At 41.1% G+C, this 19631-nt stretch overlaps 1 protein-coding gene across 1 annotated transcript in view; it reads right to left on the reverse strand.

Moving 5' to 3' along the window:
- CPS1 (carbamoyl-phosphate synthase 1) overlaps nucleotides 1-13593 on the reverse strand; it is a 157409-nt gene extending 143816 nt beyond the window's left edge. The window contains exon 1 of the mRNA XM_019523418.1: nucleotides 13291-13593. Coding sequence (XP_019378963.1) covers nucleotides 13291-13413 — 123 coding nt within the window. The 5' untranslated portion in view covers nucleotides 13414-13593. The remainder of the gene's footprint in view (nucleotides 1-13290) is intronic.
- Nucleotides 13594-19631: the final 6038 nt, after the last annotated feature.

The raw sequence follows: 19631 nt of genomic DNA on the forward strand, positions 1-19631 counted from the left end.
TATTGTACTACAGAGTATTACAAAACTAAACCACACTTGTCAAGCAACTGAATTACACACATTTGAAACTGCATTATCCATTCATTTTCCTTCCTCTTCCATTCACTTGCTAATATGTAAAATGCAGCAATTCTCAAGGACCCTTGCACTCAGTTGTGAGAATTAATGAGGTTCTTTCTGATGTGGAAGAGCCTTGGGTAGGGATTCTCAAAGCCATCCAACTCCAAGTAAAATTCCATGGAAATCAAATTCAATGTCCCCTTTGAAAATTCCAGTATTGCATATCCCTTAGTGAAATACAGCCCAGTCGGTACCTACATATCACAGGGTGCATCTACACATTCATTAATGCACCGTAATTACAGCACATTAAGTTTTGTACCTGTAATGACAGGTACTAAACTTAATGTGCTGTAATTGATGCTACTGTGCATTAGCATAGATCAACACTTTTTTAGTGACATTAATGAACATTAGACTAAATCTAATGTGAATTAGTATGGGTCTTACCCGCCATGCTAATCCACAGCAGAATTAGTCTTCTGCACATTAAGCATCTCATATAGACGTGCCCACAGTGCCCCTCTTTAGCTCTTCAGGCTAAAGTGCTTCTGACAGAGCAATGATTGTTATCCAAACAACTGTCCTTCCTATCACATCACAGACAAAAAACTGCTTCCTGTAGAAAAGTAAAAGTTTGTGCCCTACAAAGTTCATGGGCTGTGGTTGAAAGCAAAAGACATTTTAATCAGGAGCTTCTATCTACTCTAAACCTGTGAAAATCAGGGCACCTCTTTGGGTGCTGAAGGGGTCAGACTGTCAGTGGGACCTGTTTTCTTAAGTCACGTATGTTCTAGTGCAAGTTCAACACTAGTTATCAGTTTTGGAGCCCAACTTTAGGAACCCATTTTAAAAAACTGACCTCACAAGAAGTTTTTTCATGGGGTAATTCATCTAGCTCTCTGCAGGCAGAGTGACCTAGGCTGTTAAAATGCATCTCAAACTGGGCCACAGTCCTGTGCACCAGCTCTAAATAGGAAACCATAAATCCCTCCTCACAGCCTGGAGTCCAGCATGCTTTGTATTATGGTCCCTCAGCAGCATGGGTGAGTCATACCCTACCTATGTGCGTGGCTTCAGCTCGAGCCAGATGAGCAGACACTTCCCTCTCCATGATATATTATTATTAATTAATAATAAGGTTGAATTACTAAGCATCCTTGAAGCTATTGTGGATACTTATACATTCAGTGCAAGTGTCTCCACATCTCAAAGCTGCTCTTCTACGTATGTGTGTACATGTACGTATAATTTGATTTATAGGCCATTACATCGGTACAATCAGGGTATATGAACATTACATGCTATGTCCTTTTTTAAAAGGGTAGGAAGTTTTACTTTATAATATTTACTGATATTTACAGCTGTAAGTGTACTCTCTGCTGTTTGGCTCCTATCACCCCAAAGGGTCTGCGGTTTAACAGTTTTGTCAGTCTAGAGTTTATAAAGCACTTTGAGGTACTGCATGATGGAAACAGCTGAAATATAGTAAGTGTTATAGTTTAACTGTTATCATAGCACCTAGAGGTTGCCATTTAGGTTAGCCATTTTGCTAGGCACTATACGAAAAAATGCAAATGAAGTCTCTGCTTCAAATGGCTCCATCTGCATTGAAGTGCTGCCACCTAAAAAGTATGTTCTTATTCTAACCACATTCTAGATTCTAAAAGCACTACCCATTTATAGCTTAGCAATTTTTTTTAGATATATATCTTTAACACCCAAATTAACTTTTAAGTACACCTACTATAAACCCTTTTGCTTTCTTAGATCTTCTTTCATAATGGCTTATTTTCTGCTTCAAAGCACTTGGCAAAATAAACCTGTAAATTCTGCTCTGCTGTTCAGGCCTGCTGCACAGAATACCCAGTTACTGACCACCAGATTTTTTCTCCTTCCACATATACTTTTGCTACAGCCCAACACCCACCTGCTTCAGTTCTTCTTTGTAATGCTACCAAACTAAAATGCAGTCTATTATTTAGCAACTAGGGGAAGAAGCCTACTAAACTTTATGAACTCAAATGGTGTTTTTCCAGCTGTATAAGGTGCAATTTTTTGGTAGGTATGCAGGTACATATAGAGGTATAAGCCATGCTAGGACTCTATATATCCTGACAGTCTTCTTGCCTCCAATCCAGGCCGTAGGTTTGGTTTCTTAAGGACTGCTCCACCCAGCCAGACAACTATGCACTTCCATTAGAATAGTAGCACTCAGACTTCCTCAACAGCAGATATCACACTCTGTAATTATGAGGTACTTTCTCTTTCAAGATCAGCTAGATCTACAGCAAACACGGAGACATCTTTTCCATTCAAACCAGGCAAAAATCTCCCTTACAGCAAGTTATTTTGGTTTGGAAGCTGCACCCAGGGATTGCAATTTTCAGTATGTGTAATTTCAGCCACCACTGATACTTTTGGTATCTCTGTCTCCTGGCTGAAAATGAAGATTTTTTTTTTTTGCTTCAAAAAAATTAACCCAACCTCTTTGAAATCTCAAAAGAGATCCCTTCAGACAGTATTTAGATGATGACTTTTGGCTACTTCCTATTTTGTCTGAACCAGAGAAGAAATAAACCAGAAAACTTGATGCAAGCTCTTAATAAAAGCATGAAGAAATTCAGTTCCACATTCAGAGCTGGATAGGAATTTTGCAGTTCAGGTCAGATTCCTTACCATGCTGAACCCCAAACCACCTAGGCCACATCCGCACAAGCACAGACATTTGTTTCCCTTGGGACAAAAAGAAGTGGCATACCCTGTGCTGATCCTACTTGTCCCGGGGAAATGCCAGTGCCACGCACCCTCTGGCACATGGCAGGTTACCCAGGGTGGAGTAGGGGAGGCTGGAGCCAGCAACTGTGATGGGCCTAGAAGCCTTACTTAGGGCCCTGGGGGCCTCAGGGAGCTGCAGCCATGGCACTCCTGCAGCTGGGAGACTGACCAGCAGCTGGAGCATGGCTCCAGCAAGCTAGGCTCTGATTTTGGACAGCACATGCTGCCACCACATGCACCACCCCACTTTTTTACGCGTGGTGTGTGGTGCCGCAGACAGATCTGCAGCGCCACATACTACATATCCAAACTCGTCTGGATGCAGCCCTAGAGCTTTAGAGACTGTTGGATTTGGACTTGAGTCTAGATCTGAACTGTATGGTTGATACAAAGCTGTACCTTCATCCCTTGGCTGTAGTAAATTCAACAACGATTATTCTATTCACAATATATTTTTTATTGTTATTTGCTATGTTAAGCAAGCAACCAGCTTGGCTTAGCAGAGAACTCTTAAGTGAGCTTAAACACAAAAAGGAAGCTTACAAGAAGTAGAAGCTTGTACAAACAACTTGGGAGGAGTATAAAAATATTGCTTAGGGATGCAGCAATGAAATCAGGAAAGCCAAAGAACAATTGGAGTTGCAGATAGCAAGGAACATGAAGGGTAACCAGAATGGTTTCTAGAAGTCTGTTAGCAGCAAGAGGAAGGTCAGGGAAAGTGTAGGTCCCTTACTGAATGTGGGAGGGAACCTAGTGACAGATGATGAGGAAAAGGCTGAAATACTCAATGCCTTTTTTACCTCGGTCTTCACAGGCAAGATCAGCTCCCAGACTACTGCACCATGCAGCACATTTTGGTGGAGAAGGTGAGAAGCCTTCAATAGAGAAAGAACGTGTTAGGGACGATTTAGAAAATATGTACAAGTCTATGGTGCTGGATGCAATGCATCCACGGATGCTGAGGGAGTTGGCTTATGTGATTGCAAAACCATTGGCCATTATCTTTGAAAACTCGTGGCGATCAGGGGAGGTCCCAAACAACTGGAAAAGGGTAAATATAGTGCCTGTCTTTAAGAAAGAAATGAAGGAGAATCCAGAGAACTACAACTTCACCTCAGTCCCCAGAAAAATCATGGAGCAGGTCCTCAAAGAACCCATTTCTAAGCACTTAGAGGAGAAGAAAGTGATTAGGAACAGTCAGCATGGATTCATCAAGGGCAAGTCATGCTGACCAATCTGATTGCCTTCAATGATGAAATAACTGGCTCTGTGGATGCAGGAAAAGCAGTAGACATAGTATACCTTCACTTTAGCAAGGCTTTTGATACAGTCTCCCACAGCAATCTTGCAGGCACGTTGACAAAGTATGGGTTGGATGAATGGACTGAAAGGTGGACAGAAAGCTGGCGGGATTGTTGGGCTCAAGGGGTAGTAATCAATGGCTCAATGTCCAGCTAGCAGCCATTATCAAGTGGAGTGCCTCGGGGATTGGTCCTGGGGCCGACTTTGTTCAATATCTTCATTAATGATCTGGAAGATGGGATGGACTGCACCCTCAGCAAGTTTGTGGATGACACCAAGCTGGGGGGAGTAGTATATACACTAAAGGGGAGGGCTACTATTCAGAGTAATCTAGACACATTGGAGGATTGGGCCAAAAGAAATCTCATGAGATTCAACAAGGACAAGTGCAAAGTCCTGCACTTAGGATGGAAGAATCCCATGCACAGGCTGGTGGCTGACTGGCTGGGCAGCAGCTCTGTAGAAAACAACCTGGGGGTTTATAGCAGACAATAAGATGGATATGAATCAGCAGTGTGCCCTTGTTGCCAAGAAGGCTAACAGCATACTGGGCTGCATTAGTAGGAACATTGCCAGTAGATCAAGGGAAGTGATTATTCCCTTCTATTCAGAACTGATGAGGCCACAACTGTAGTACTATATTCAGTTTTGGGCCCCCTGTCATGAAGCAACAAAAGTAAAGGGGTAGAGATCCCTTTCCTGGGGGCAGAATACCAGTGGGAGAATCCCATGGCCCCAAGGGAACAGCCCTGAAAGCCCCATGATGGGGAAATACTTATCCGGTGCAGGCATGGCAGTGAAGAGCCAGCAGCTGCAGAAGGAGCAAATTGCACGCTTCACTGGCTGTTTAGCTGTGCGGCTGGGGCCAGTGCATGACAGTGACATCATCCGGCAGTGCTGGCAGGCAGCTTTAAAAGCCACCTGCCAGGAAGGAACCAGGGGGCAACAGCTTGGAGACAGCTGCGTGCTCCCAGCCAGCATGCCCGGCACTGCCTCCAGTCAGGGGCCTAGGATGGAGTCATGAAGAGGAGTTTGCCTCCCAACTGATTGGCACCTGTCATTGGACCTGGGAAGGATGCCGAGGACCTGGGAAGCACTAACCTTTGATTCACATGCAGAGACATACAAATAGCAGGGAGAGATCATTGCCTCTCCAATTCCTTGCTTTTTTTGGTTTCATTATAATTTTACATAGCCCCTGGGGCCAGAGATTGTGCTAAAATATATTGTTCCCGGGGCTGAGGTACCAGAGGCCCTCCAGGGCTCCAGGTAGAGACTCAGAAGGCCTACTGATCTGGATACTGGTCAGAAGGAACACAGCCATAAGGAGGGAGAGCGACCTCCTGGGTGCTCTAAGGACTCTATAGGCCAAACTCGGCTGTAAGGACCCTTGTCCTGCAAACAGTGTGCAACTGGAAGCTGCATCCATAAAAATACATTAAAGTCCAGATCAGAACCATCTGTCATATGGCCAAGTCCATCAGGTTAGCACATGGAAAGGGTTTAGGGGAGGTGGAGCCCCAAGGATGATTGCAGGAGACACCTCCAAGCAAGTCCTAGCCAGAGGGGAACCATCCACACTTGAATAAGAGATCGAGACATGGCGGGCACATATCGCAGGCTTCCTTTGCGTGTTGACACACAGCCAACATGGGTGCCCAAGAAAGACCCATACCAAGTCAGGAACACCCACCCCTGAGCCACTCGGGAGTGGTTACTCTAGTCTAGACAGGCACACACCCTGTTATAGAAACGATGTGGATAAACTGGAGAGAGTCCAGCAGAGAGCAAAAAAAACGGCTTGGAGGGGATGGGGGAGGTAGGGTCATGACTTATGAGAAGCGGCTGAGAGAATGGAGTTTATTTAGTCTTCAGAAGAGAAGACTGAGGGGGGATTTAATAGCAGCCTTTAACTACCTGAAGGGTAGTTCCAAAGAGGATGGAATTAAACTGTTCTCAGTACTGACAGATGATAGAACAAGGAGCAATGGTCTCAAGTTGCAGCAAGGAAGGTTTAAGATGGATATTAAGAAAAACTCTCTCACTAGGAGCATGGTGAAACACTGGAACAGGTTACCCAGAGAGGTGGTAGAATCTCCATCCTTGAAGGTTTTTAAGGCGTGGCTTGATAAAGCCCTGGCCAGAATGATCTAGTTGGGGATGGTCCTGCTTTGAGCAGGGGGTTGAACTAGATGACCTTTTCTACGCTTCTATATTACAGCGGCATAAAGAAATCCCAAGTGATTTTCTTAGGCCCCTGGCAGATGTTATGTTTATCACGTTATATGAGAATATCATGTCATAAATTCTAACATGCCAGATGTTAAACCAGTTTATCCCTAGATAAAAATGTTGAATCAGTCAAAAAAATTGCTCAGTTGAAACAGCAACTGCTTCATGGCTTGGAAATATCCTGCAATGATCTTAATGTGTTGCCAGTTGGCACATTACTATTTGCCACATAAAACTCACATATAACACACATGTAACAGTTACTAGGGGGTTTGCTAGATTTCATATATGCAGATAGAAAGAGATCCTGCTTTTTACAGCTTACAATCTAAATGGATGAAACACACATAGGATAGAAGAAAGGAGTATTATCATTCTGATTTGACAGAAATGGAAACTGAGACAGGAAGATAAGTCCTGTCCAATGCCATACAATACTCTGGGAATTGAACCCACATCGTCCAGGTTCCAGTCCACTGTTTAGAACATTCTGCCTTTCCATCATTTTCTCCCACTAATTCTCATCCTACCTACTCTGAAACTAAGAGCTCACCAACTTATTTTTATCTGAAAAGAGAGAAATATTGTAACTTCTTAACTAACCTGTTGTCTCCTCAGTCCATCTTTCCAATTCCCATGGACCAATTTTCTCTTTTACTTTCTGTCTGCCTCAAATATATTTGAAGAGCCCTTTTATAGTTGTCTGAAATAGTCTCTAAAGTCAGCGTTCAATTTTTTATTTTTGCTCTTCTAATTATATTTTTAGCTTTCTCCTGGTGGTTTTTATAGCTTTCCCAAATCCTCTTCTTACCAAGTTGGCTATATTGTTACAAGACTTCTATTTATTACTTGTACTACTCTTTACATCCCTACTTAACTGCATTGGCTTCAGATGAGCATTAAATGATAAGAGCTTCAGCTGAAGTCTTTCTGCCCATTTCTAAAATGTACTGAAACTCCATTATTGTGAATCCAGTTATCCTAAATTCCCTCTTATCATGAATATCCCCCTGAGGGCCACTTCTTCAAGGTGAAATCTCAGGTTAGCTCTGAATGGCTGGAGTCCACCTCACAAAAATACCAATTGCTCTTAGCAGTAGAAAGGGGAAGGAGTAAATTGCTCTGAGGGCTAAACTAGTCTCTCACTGAGAAGGGTCATTTGTATTTCAGGCTTTAGTTACACTGATGGAGCAGTAAGGGATCATTTACAACACTACTGCACAGTCACAGGAGCTCATTCTCTTATACTGTCCATCAGCCACTTTGCATAAACATTAAATTCACGCAAAAACTAAAATCTGCATACAGGGCCAAATACAGGAATTCTGCCAACTTGACTCCAAGGTATACAGGAGACAGGTGGGTAGGGCACACTTCTGAAAGAGTCCAGTGGAAGCTAATATGGATGAAGTACAGGGAAAAAAAGGCTAATTCTAATTAACTCCAAATAGAATTCTTCTAGTTAGTTCTATTTTATTAAAATTCTTCTAATTAATTTTTTGGAAATACTATGGGAAGTTGCCATCCCAAGAAACAAACGTGTAGCTGAGCTTTTTTTGAACCTCAGAAGTAGTTATTTACAAAAAAGGAAGAACATGCCTTTGTATTGGTTTGGCATCAGCTGGCAGTAGAAGTGACAGAGCTAATATGAAGCATGGATTTTTTTTTCAGTGTCCATAGCCAGAAGAGAGATAAAAATTTTCCAGGAATTTTGCAAGACAGACTGTTCTAACAAGATTCTGATTTAGGGAATTATTAGCATGTGCTAATGATACTGGACTGCAGGGTTGGCTCAGTACCATTACCACAGCACTGTGCATAGTTCTGAGCTCATGCACGTTTTGACTTACAGACACATTCCAGCTCCTACTGTTTTCCCCTTGCAGTCTAGGACCAGTACATCCTACAGTATCTGGAGAAAATTCAGCTGACCTGGATATTTTGAGAATCAGTAACAACACTTAATATCAGATGCATCCAGAGAGCAACTACCTAACTGCTGTCTTTGCTAGTTTAACTGTAATATCAGAACTCACTAATGTTGACAACTTTCCTAGTTTATTTGCCTACTCTTGACATTTGGTGTCCTATTTCTTAGCATGCCCTTCTTTCTTAGTTCATCCATGTTAGTTTTTTCCCCTCAAACTATTGTAGTCTTATTTTATAAATATGCCACTCCAGGAAAGAATCAGACTAGACATGTCCCTGTTTGGCATGTTCTTTCCTTTATCCCGGCAATGTTTTGTTACCTCTACAATTCAAGTAGACCTGTTCAAAGCTTTCCATATTTGAAAGGGATTTCTTATATGTACCAAAATAAAAACTAACTGCAAAAAAGAAGCTGATGGGCTGCAAATATTAGAGACAGATTAAGATCCTGCTTCTCCCTCCAACTTCATGGATACTCTGAGGTGGGTAAGGTCTTTTGGTTCAAGACCACCTCTAAATGGGATACAGCTGGTCTCCTCCTGTTTAACCTATATAAACAGCCAGGTTACCTTAAAACTGACAGGTGACCTGTCATATGCAAGTTCTTGCTTAAACACTTACCCCTTCTATAAGTAGTTAGCATAGTACAGCCTCTTTCTCTTAGTTTCCAAGCAGGAATCAGACATGCCTCCTGAGAACTTTACTCCCCAAAGCACTGGCAGAGCCAACACTATTAGGATGGAAGAGGAGCAGGGGGTGAGCAAAGAACAGCTAAGTTAGCATTCCCCCAATTTCAGGCTACTTACCTAAGGTAGCTCTGTCTCACACATGAAATCTCTATACTGATCAATCATATTTAGTGTCAAAAAGGAATTTTTGCAAACAGTGCTGTAGCAATGAAGTTTGGTGTCCAAGGCAAAATCCGCAGTGGAAGCATGCTCTGTCCCATGCCCCACCCCACTTGGGCAGCGCCTATTGGTACCCGTTCACCTAGGCACCCAGGGCGGTCATCTTGCTTGCCCCCCCTCCCCCCTTGCTACGGCACTTTTGCAAATATCAATTTACCTTTCTAAAGAAATATCTTCAGCAATTCTATCACAGTTGCTTTCTGTGAGTATTGCAGCATATACATTTTGCCATCCCAAAACTTTGAGAGAAAAATTTCAAGGTCCATAAATTTTTGCAGAACTCAAATTTTATATTTTTACATGTGCAAGTATTTGCACCAATAATGCTTGTATGCTGCTCCTATCATGCAAGAAAAACACCCTCCCTTATCTTAGCAGTATAACTTAAATGGTGGACACCAGCAATTTGCAGACAACTGTTCTCAAATCAAGCCACAAAGTTAGAGCTAACCTGCAAACAAGCAAAAAAGTTTAAGAAAAAGAGGAAGGCTCATTACAAAAAAAAATCTCATTATAAATTGGCTGTTTAATTTCAAACATATTAGCTGGCCAGGTAGCAGAGCTTATAGAAGTATCTGCACTGAAACATTAAACCTGAGTAGAGATGTCTATTCACCATTTTTAGAAAAAGCTGCGCTGAAATGTGTCTTCTGACTGCTGTACATATGCCTGAAACTAAATGTTTAGCTGCATTTGAAAAGTTTACTTTATCATCCATAAGTAAAAGTTATGCATTTTTTACAATACTTTCTCTAAGGTTTGTTTTGGAAAGGTTTGAAAAAAAATACTAATTTTTTTTTTAATGAAAAGCTCAGAATAGATTAACACTTATCTTGGAAAAAATGCCATTTAAATCAAAAGTATTTTGAACCCCAAAAAATGGATAAAAGAAAAATAAATATTACTCAATAGTAAATTTAACAAGTATCCCATCTCATAGCCAGGTAGCTCTTTGTCTTCCTGTAATGGATACATGTGTATAGTTCTTTACTGAGCTTGCTATGGCCTTTTAGGTAATGGACACTTGGTCCTTAGCTCAAGCAGTAGATGCCAATGTTTTTATACACAAAGTTCCTCCGCAGATAGATCAACAAATGGTGCCATTGCATATCTTAGGATGTTACTTCATTCACATTCATCCTCCATAAGTCCAAGCACTTGTTTTGAAGTTATTAACAAGTCAATTAGGAATGTACAAAAAAAACTCACCCCACCTCACTCCTATTAGCAGAGAGGGCACAACAGATGACCCTAGAAATATTAGAAGGAAGCTGCTGTTGCCAACTGGCTAGCAGTGAGGGAGAAAGAATGAAATCTGCAAGAAGCCTGTCCAAACACAAATATAACAACTTCTTAGAGCCCAACGCCTTTTCTATCAGCTGAATGTTACCTCACTGTGCTCAATCAGCCATGGTATAGATATACTTGCTCTGTTCACCTGCCACACCCTTTGGGTCACATCACCTACTTTCCTCAATACATTAAAATGTACCATTAACAGAAGCTAGGCTGAATAATAGATAAGCCAGTGTCTCTTGGGATGAATGTATTATGAATACAGTACCAGTAGTGTTTGGCAGTTGCTCCATATGTAGCTTTACAAGTGTAAAGTTCAGCACTAGAATATAAAATAATGTAACAAGACAAAATAGTTCAGCAGTTTTTCATGTCAAACCTTTTTATCTGGGTACTAGGTATGGTATGGCCGTGTAGACCTCGTCCTTATGCAGTATTGCCAACAAGTTAAATTACATGTGCATAATACCATAGATTTGTCACTTAAAAATATGCAAGGTGTCAGACTGGATTCAAAGACATCAATTCATTAGATCAATGGGAAGAATCATTGAAAATCAGCTGATATAATTCCCTGCAGAAGACTATCATGCTAATGACTACTTGAATCCACTGACATGAACAAACAGAGGCAAAACCACTTACCATAAACTAGAGGAAGGCCTGAACTACACAACAAAGTTCTGTCAGCAGTATTCCCCTTCTGGCACCACTCGTGTATAAACGAATGTTAACCAATGTGATGTAATATAGGAACTCACTTTCTCTAACACAAGTCCTCATCTGACATACTATCACTAGCAACATGCCATTATGGACATGTCCTTGTGACATAAAAATGATGGCAATGATATGCCAACAGGCGTTCTGCTAAGAAAATGTGCATTTCCTCCAGGTAGATCTAAGTTCAGAAAAGAACCAGTGCAACCCAAGTGACGAAGGAAAGTTTAAAAGAGAGATGCAGTTTCTATTCCAAGATGTAAGTGATAAAAAGATATCCTCTCAAACAATTAAGATTCATAAAAGACCTTCACCTCAAAATGTGATGAAAAAACTATTTCTGACTCCGGAAGGAAAAAGAGAGGGAGATGAGAGAAATGGCATTGTAACAACCTACTATCTGCCATTAGATAGTAGATAGCAATCTGCTATCTGGGTTGGTCCCTGCTAACCCAAGTGCTCTCAAAGAGGCCTGGGAATCAGATCCTCAGCACAGCCAGAACCCTGTCCTAGGCAGAACCCCTGACACGTGCACACGCATGCCTTCGGGCTCAGTCTTCGATTTTTTTATAATACTTCAGCAAGATTTTTGTAGCTTGCCAAAACAATGAAGTGTCACTGAATTTAATTCAGTGCCCATGGCCTGTCAGACCAGCACACTTGCCATAAGAAAGACAGTATCATGTGTTCATTTGCATGTTTTTTTAACTGTGCCTCTTTAAACAGTTGCTTTGGGCAGAGCTGTAGATGTCCAACTTGCCAAGCACAATTATAGCATCACAAGATGACACTTACCTGAGCAAAGGCAAGACTTGAGTTTGATAGTGGATTTAGTTCTCTAACAGAAAGGGCTCTGCACTATATTTTCAGGTGGGATACACCTAATGACTGTTCATGCCGAGAGTATACCCCAGGAAGAAGTGGAAGCAGGAAGGCAGGGTCTATTAGAGAGCACACCCATGACAGTGCAAGTGTTCACGTTTCTCTAGCATCCATAGGTGCCAGATGGGACAGAGTGAGATGAAGCCTTGTATGTTAGACAGGGAAGGTTTTTTCCTCTTTCACTGTTCCTCAACTTGGCAGTAATTCATGGTTTAAGATTTAATTCTGGCAGATGTGTTGGCAGAATTTAGCAGGACTGCTTGTTAAGGCAGTTCACCAGTGTACAACGTATCTAGGGAAACCAGAGTCCTCCATGGGCAAAAGGCAACAATGACCCATGTCAGAGCATGGAACTGTCCATGTTAAAAGACCACTGGATACCATAGCTCAATTTCCCTCCAGCTTTCCTTTACCACTCACTGAAATTAAATTCTGAAACATGTTAATAACACTACTGTTATTGCTGAAGGCTATATGTGCAGCAGCCTGCTGATGTCTGGGCTGGCCTCTTTTGGACATTTTCATTAACAGCATGGCCAAATTTAGAGAGAGGGCCTAGTTCAACAGTGTGTTATACCAAGAGAAATCCACTGAAATCAACTTGCATAAAAGGTGGAGAAAACCACCCAGAGAATCCAGCTCTCAGAACTGAAGACTGGTAAAATCTTAATGAACCATACTGATTGTACTAAAATCAAGGGACTTGTGAGATGGACAGGGAGTTGACTATTTCCAATAACTTCCAACACAAGTCTGAGAGTTGAATCCTCCAATATCACAAGGCAAATATACCTATTTAGTGATTCTAATGGAATTATTCACATACCTAAAAGTATATATACGTTTAAGAGTTTTGCTAAACTGAGTCTCCGCAAACAATCAGTTCTTTTAAATATCAGCACTCAGTAGATCTAGGGTATTTGACAGGAAAATACCTCTCTAATCGTTAACAGGAATCATGAACTTTCACCTTTTGGTGCAATTCACTCTGCAATTTTCAAGTCAGACTACACAGAAAGGTGCTTGCTTAGTAAAACTCTGTAGCCAAACAGACTAATAAGTTAGGACTCGGAAACAGTTTGGCTCAGTTTAATGTTTCTAAGTAAGCAATGTTATCTGCAGCAAGATATTTATCTGCATACCAGCCACACATACAAAAGTGGGAGAGTTTGGTTATTATTACCTTGATACTTAGCAGTCTGGTACCAGTTCTTGATAAATTCCAGCAAGGAGCATTAGCTTTGCACAATCCAGGTCTGTTTTTCAAAGTCTTCACCATTTTGCAAGTTGTCAAAATTCTTGTCATCTTGAGGATGTTGACTGGTAACCACAGAAAAATGTAGAGATATCTACCTCCAACTTATAATCTTCTTAAGTCTTTGACACAGGCAGTCACAGATGTTTGCAAACTCCTGTGAAAGAAAACAGAAGAGCAACTAGAATAGCAAAGCACTCCCTTGCTTTCCCATTCATTCCGCCATTAAAAGACTTCAGGGAAGCTCCACCTTCTCCAAGGTGGGAGGGAGAAATGCTTGCAACACTTTTACGGAAATGGCCAATAAGCATATCACATGAATTACATCATATACCAAATACCAGCTCTGCCTATTGGATGAGAGCAAGAGCTGCAGGTACCAATCAGAGAAACTGTTCATACAATGCATTAAACAGAGCTCAAGCACACTAAAATAATATTCCAGAGTATTGCCTAACACACAGAGTAGAGTAGGAGCAACAGCTTTTATTCTCTCAACTGCTTCAGAGTCTAGAAGAGAGCAGAGAGATTTTCTATGCACGTTAGAATTGCCAAAACTTGTTCTGTGATTTTGAGTGTGCATTACAAATTATCTTTCCTCAAAAGAAATAATTTCTGTGGTTTCATAGGAATGAAAGTAAGAAAAGGGGAAGAATAAGCTCTTTAGGACATGAACGCGTATAAATTTATACCAAGGTCCAATATTTGACACTACTTGGTAATATTTAGAGTACGTATTGTACAAATTAGATGCTCTAATTTGTACAATACATACATTCGTACAAAAAAAAATAGTCTCATTCCATATTTCATTTTCTTCCCAGAGAACTACTGTAGGCCAAATCCTCATCTGGTGTAAATTGGTGCTGCACCATTAACTACATGAGTGATGCAGTCACAGAGGGGTTAAAGCACCTTGTTACAACTCCAGTTCATGACATGAGATTCATGTCAGAACCCCCAAGTGATCCAGCTGTAAATGGATATTGGTCATTCAGGCTAGAAAATCAAAGTCAATTGAATGTGATCTTAGTCACATTACCCCATTGTGTGCCAATGGAGTGCTTTAAAAACATTACCCTGATCAGCAGTTGGGTTTGGTGAACAGAGCTTCGTTCCATTGGCAACACTTATGGTAATTATGCCAGCTAAGGTGCAATATAATTTATTTTAGTTATTAAATCGACTTGTAAAGTCTATTAACAAGTCCAGAGTTAAAGAGATTACTCCTCAAATATCAAAACCACTTCCTTCTTCAAAGCCTCTGTAACAGCATGAGACAAAACGAATGACCCCTGCAACAACAGGAAACAATTCCTAAACTTTTGTTTCTCTCTCGAACCCTTCTATCTCAAAGATAGACTATGAATTGTTGACTTCCAACAGCCAGCAAATATATCAGGTATTCCAAAAAGAGACCTCAATTTAATAAAACCTTTAAAGCACATGGTTAAGACTGTCCCTGTTCAGAACAGCACTTAAATGTGTGCTTGACTTCAAATATCTGCTTAAGTGCTCCCCTGAATAAACATCTTGTCCTGAATAAAGACTAGGATAAGAAATACCAAATAATTGAAAGAAATAATTCAACTGCACAAGCCTGGCAAAATGAAGCAAACTGATGGTTTGTATCTAGCAGGAAACCCTCACTGCTGGAGCTCAAACTTTCCTTAAAGCATGCTTTTTTTTTTTCCTGTCAGTATGCTTTCTTATATCTCATCATCCCTCCTGCATGTCAGGGTAAATTCATTCAGGGGCTCAAGGATAGCAAAGAAGCATAGCACTACCAAGCCAGAATATCAATCAGATGGTAACATCTGAAATATTGACAAAAAACAAATATGAAGATGGTAACTTCTTTCACCATCACAATCTTGAAAAAATTTAGCAGTTCTGGTGGAAAGGCTGTGTTTTGTTTCATATTAGTTTATACTATGTCCTGCCTAGTTATGGAGTAGAAGGAAGATGTAGAAATTCATATTAGATGTAGGTGTTTACATTCTTTTAAATGAAGAAACACACTTATCAGACAGTTACTCTACAACGTAAAAATAACTATGGTCAATAGTCAAGAGTGTTATAAAACCTTTTGCCCAAGATTTTTAAATGAATAAGGATTTTCGGTGCTTCCATTTTTGGATGCCTCAATTCAGAACACCAAAATGGAAACATCTAAAAACCCTAGCCATATGTGAAAATCTTAGTTGTGATCAATTATTAATTCAATTAAAATAAAGTTACAGCAGAACTTTTAAGGAGAGGCAGAAGGAGGGGTGATACTGTTCCCACTGAGGTCAAATGAGACCAATTCATCCTGAACAAAGAGTTGTGTTTGGGGGTGGAGGGGCTGTTAAAGCAAACTTGCTATGCATAGAGTTTATGCACAACTTCATTCAGCAAGAGCATGAAAACTCCAGGAAATTTGCATTCAAGAAGGAAAAATAAAGTTTCATTATAGCAGAGCTTGCAGTAGAGGCTTCTAATCCCACAGAAAGCCTAGGAAATCCAGTTTTTTGTCCCATGTGGGGACAATATTCATATCTATACAGCCAACTAGATCCAGTGCAGCTCTTCTGTAGTCAGTATGGCCTAGAAACGGAAGGAGCAGCTACTTGTTTCATGTATGTTAAGCTTCCAATAATCCTCCTCTGTTCCATCTTTAATACCTGCCTCACTGCTGGCGCACTTGGAGCTGCCAGGCACCTTCATCCCTGTTATCTTGGGGCCCCCAGTGAAGGAAGATGTTGAAAAACATGCTTAACTTCAAGCACACTAAGTGTTTTTACTGGATCAGAGAACATTGTGTCCAGTACCTTGCCTGTAGGACCACTCCCAGAAGAGGAGTCCCATGAAGGTCTCATGGCATACTGGGCTCTGCATGGACCATCCACCAGGGGGTGACCTTCTGAAACAAGAACATTTAAAAAAAATGGTCAGATACTTTGTGCAACAGTTGTCAGCTCAACCTTTCTACCTTCCAGTAACACTCAATATAACCGTGCAAACACCTTGGGGAACAGGGGGGAGAGTGTTGAACAGTGTGCAAACAAGCCAATGAAATTAAGCAAGGCTCTGAATGTGACCAGGAATCATGAGGAGGGGTTATCTGAAGTCAATCAATGGGTCATCTGCTGATGTGGGGGGAACTATAGCCATCCTAAATTAAACACATTTCTTTGGAGAAAAAAAATACCCACTGCAAATAGGATATTTTGCAATTCTCTTTGTAGTGGCTGACCAGGTGCTTAGGGACAGCGGATCAAACAGGTCATGCTGAGGGTCATGGTGGAAAATCTGGATTGTAAAACTGGACTGAACCACCCTATTTTATTTCACTCATGCACACCCCCAGGATGCTTGATGTTGAAATGTCTTCTGATTTTACAACTACAAGTTTTGCTTCCATGCACAATGTGCCCATTAAGGAAGACACAGCTTTTTTGCTTCATGGCTAGTATCAGGACAGTGGGTAAAAAAAATGCATTCCTAAGATCAGAGACTCATTGTGCTAGGACCCCCTCCAGAATGAACCTGTGGCTGCAGCCAACATATGGCAGTCTTGGCTGTATATGTGAGTCCAGAACAGAGGCCAGAAATGTAGCTACAGCAGGTCTGTGAACGTGCTGTGATCTGTGCCCTTCATGGACAGAATATCACCTGGTTTAGAGGGCCAACCCACAGTGCACATCCAATAAAAGGATTCAGCAAAAATTCTCTAGTCCAATCTAATGAACTTCCTTGTCCCCTCTGAGGGGAGAATTTAGCTATACATGACTTATGGGGAGTAAATAGAAAAGTAACTAAAATGGAGACAGGGTTGAAAGAAATCTACAGATTTCTGGATTTTACATAACTGCCACAGCTCTCCTGGCCCATGTCACAAAGGGAAAAAAGATACATTATTTTAACTATGGCTATTATAGCAATATTCTCATTATTTTCACCTGATATTAAAATTATACAACTGCCTCTGCAGGTTTAATGGCAGAGCTATCTAGACATCCATCTCAGCTCTTACAGTTATTGCAGCAAAATGACTGTCATTTCAAGTTCTTCTCAAAATTACATTACAAAACCAATTCTTATTTACAGAGGAAAGAAGAAAAGAAAAAGAAAAGAAAAGAAAATCAAGAGAATTTCTGGACATACTGGTCCAAATTCACATCTCGGTGTGTGCACCTCCACCATGCATTAATGCACCATTGTTACTGTGCAGTAAGTTTAGTACCTGCAATAACAGGTGCTAATTCAGTGCACAATAACTGGCGCTACTGCGCAGTAGTGCTGGAGCATGGTCTTTTAGTGACACTAATGTGCAGTAGACTAATTCGGCTGTGCATTAGCACAGCTTTTGCCATGGCATACTAATGCACAGGGGAATTAGTCTACTGAGGATTTAATGTCTCGTGTAGACGTGCCCAGTTACATCAGGATAAAGCCAGAGTAACTCTTTTGAGATCCACAGTAGAAAACAGGTGTGAGATAGAGCAACTGAAAAGACCAAGTCAATTGAAACATTATGGATTTACACTAGTGTAACAGGATATGAGACACTTAATGCGCAGTATACTAATTCTACTGCACATTAGTACATCATGGCAAAGGCCATGCTAATGCACAGTAGAATTAGCCTACTGCACATTAAACATCACAAAATGACTGTGAGCTGTTGCTAATGTGCAGTAGCATCAGCTACTGTGCATTTAATTAGTACCTTATATTAGAGGTACTAAACTTAATGCACAGTAGCAACAGCACATTAATGCATGTGTAGATGTGCCCACAAACTACAGGGGGAGATTTTTTAAAATACCTAAAGGATTTAAGAGCACAAGTGACCTGAACAACACAGGACTTGTAATTCTGTAGTTTTCTGGTGGGTTTAAAAACAAATCTTCCCATCTGCCAGCTGTTTTAGATCTCTGTTCTGAACATGTGCTCTCAGGAAGAAGAGGGATTCAGAAAATAATTTGAGTTGAACCCTAGTGGTGCCACGCTGTCTCAGAAACATGGAGGAAAACTAGAGAAGGTTTAAGCAGCACTTCACTCTGTGTGAATGATAGGTGTTAGTATGAAGGAGGACAGGACGTTAACTTATTTGTGATAAAAGTTGGTTCTGAAACAATTTTAATAGGTTTCAAGTTAAAACTCAGGCACTAAAGGGAGAAGACTTCCCCTTTTCAGACTGCTTGGTTCACAGTGGTTTCTGACTGACACTTTCCAGCCCCTAACACATTAGAATAAAACACCAGAATGTCTTAGGTTATTCCTATGCCTACTTCCCTGGAGCTGTTGAGCACACTCCATTCACTTCCCCTTACTCCACAAAGGCCAAACCAGAAATCGGGCAGTGAGATGTTGCTGTTGGGGTATCTTCTTCCTCACTCTCTTGAAGAGAAAGATCTCAAGACCAAATAATGATATGTGTCTGTCTGCCCACCCCTCCTCTGCCCTCTCCCTCCCCCAGACCCTAAGCAGTTCACTCCACCTTGTTTTGTTTGGAGTTTGGAGTGCGTGGCATGGAAGTAGGACCACATAAGTGAGGGCTTCTCTTTAGCTGCAGACTCAAGAGTGCTGAGGAAATCATGTAGACATAGCCAAGGGGTCTTAGCTCCATTTTCAAAGCTACAGACAATCACGTATCAGCGAGGCCTAAAAAAATCACTTCGGGTAAAATTTTCAGAAGCACTTAAGAGTCTGATCCTAAGAGATGCCAAAAACTTTCCAATCAGGCCTTGATTTCTATGGATCCAGCAACAAGACTACTGCAAGAGATTCCACAAAAGGACTGAATAGGAGCCATTGATGTTACTCTTCACCCAGGCTGCACTATTGACAATTTTGTCAAATATCCTTTTACGTCAGAGTGTATAACTCCAGCTTGTTTCTCTCCAGGCATCACCAAGACTACAAGTTATCTTGCTCACATGTGAAAGAACTAGCAGCAACAGGCACGTCCTATCACATGACCCCCAAACAATGAGGCAGGAGAAAAAGCCTGCTTGCTACACTTTCAGACCAGGTGCTCTGAACCAGCATCAGACAAGATGAAATGCTTCCAACAAAACCAACAATGTTTAGACAGCAAGATAATTATGATGCAAAATGTCACAAGCCAAGGATTTCAAAACAAAGGGTGACCCTCATGTGAGCATATCGGGAGTGGTTAAAAGGAAAGATCTGGGGTAGAAATAAAGCACGGGCTTTAGTTTTATCTGACCTATTACCATTAACGGGGTTTGTTGTGGGGTGGGGGTTTCATATGCTAT

The sequence above is a fragment of the Gavialis gangeticus genome, unplaced genomic scaffold (genome assembly GCF_001723915.1).
Source record: "Gavialis gangeticus isolate Ggan-Ray unplaced genomic scaffold, GavGan_comp1, whole genome shotgun sequence".
Classification (NCBI taxonomy): Eukaryota; Metazoa; Chordata; order Crocodylia; family Gavialidae; genus Gavialis; species Gavialis gangeticus.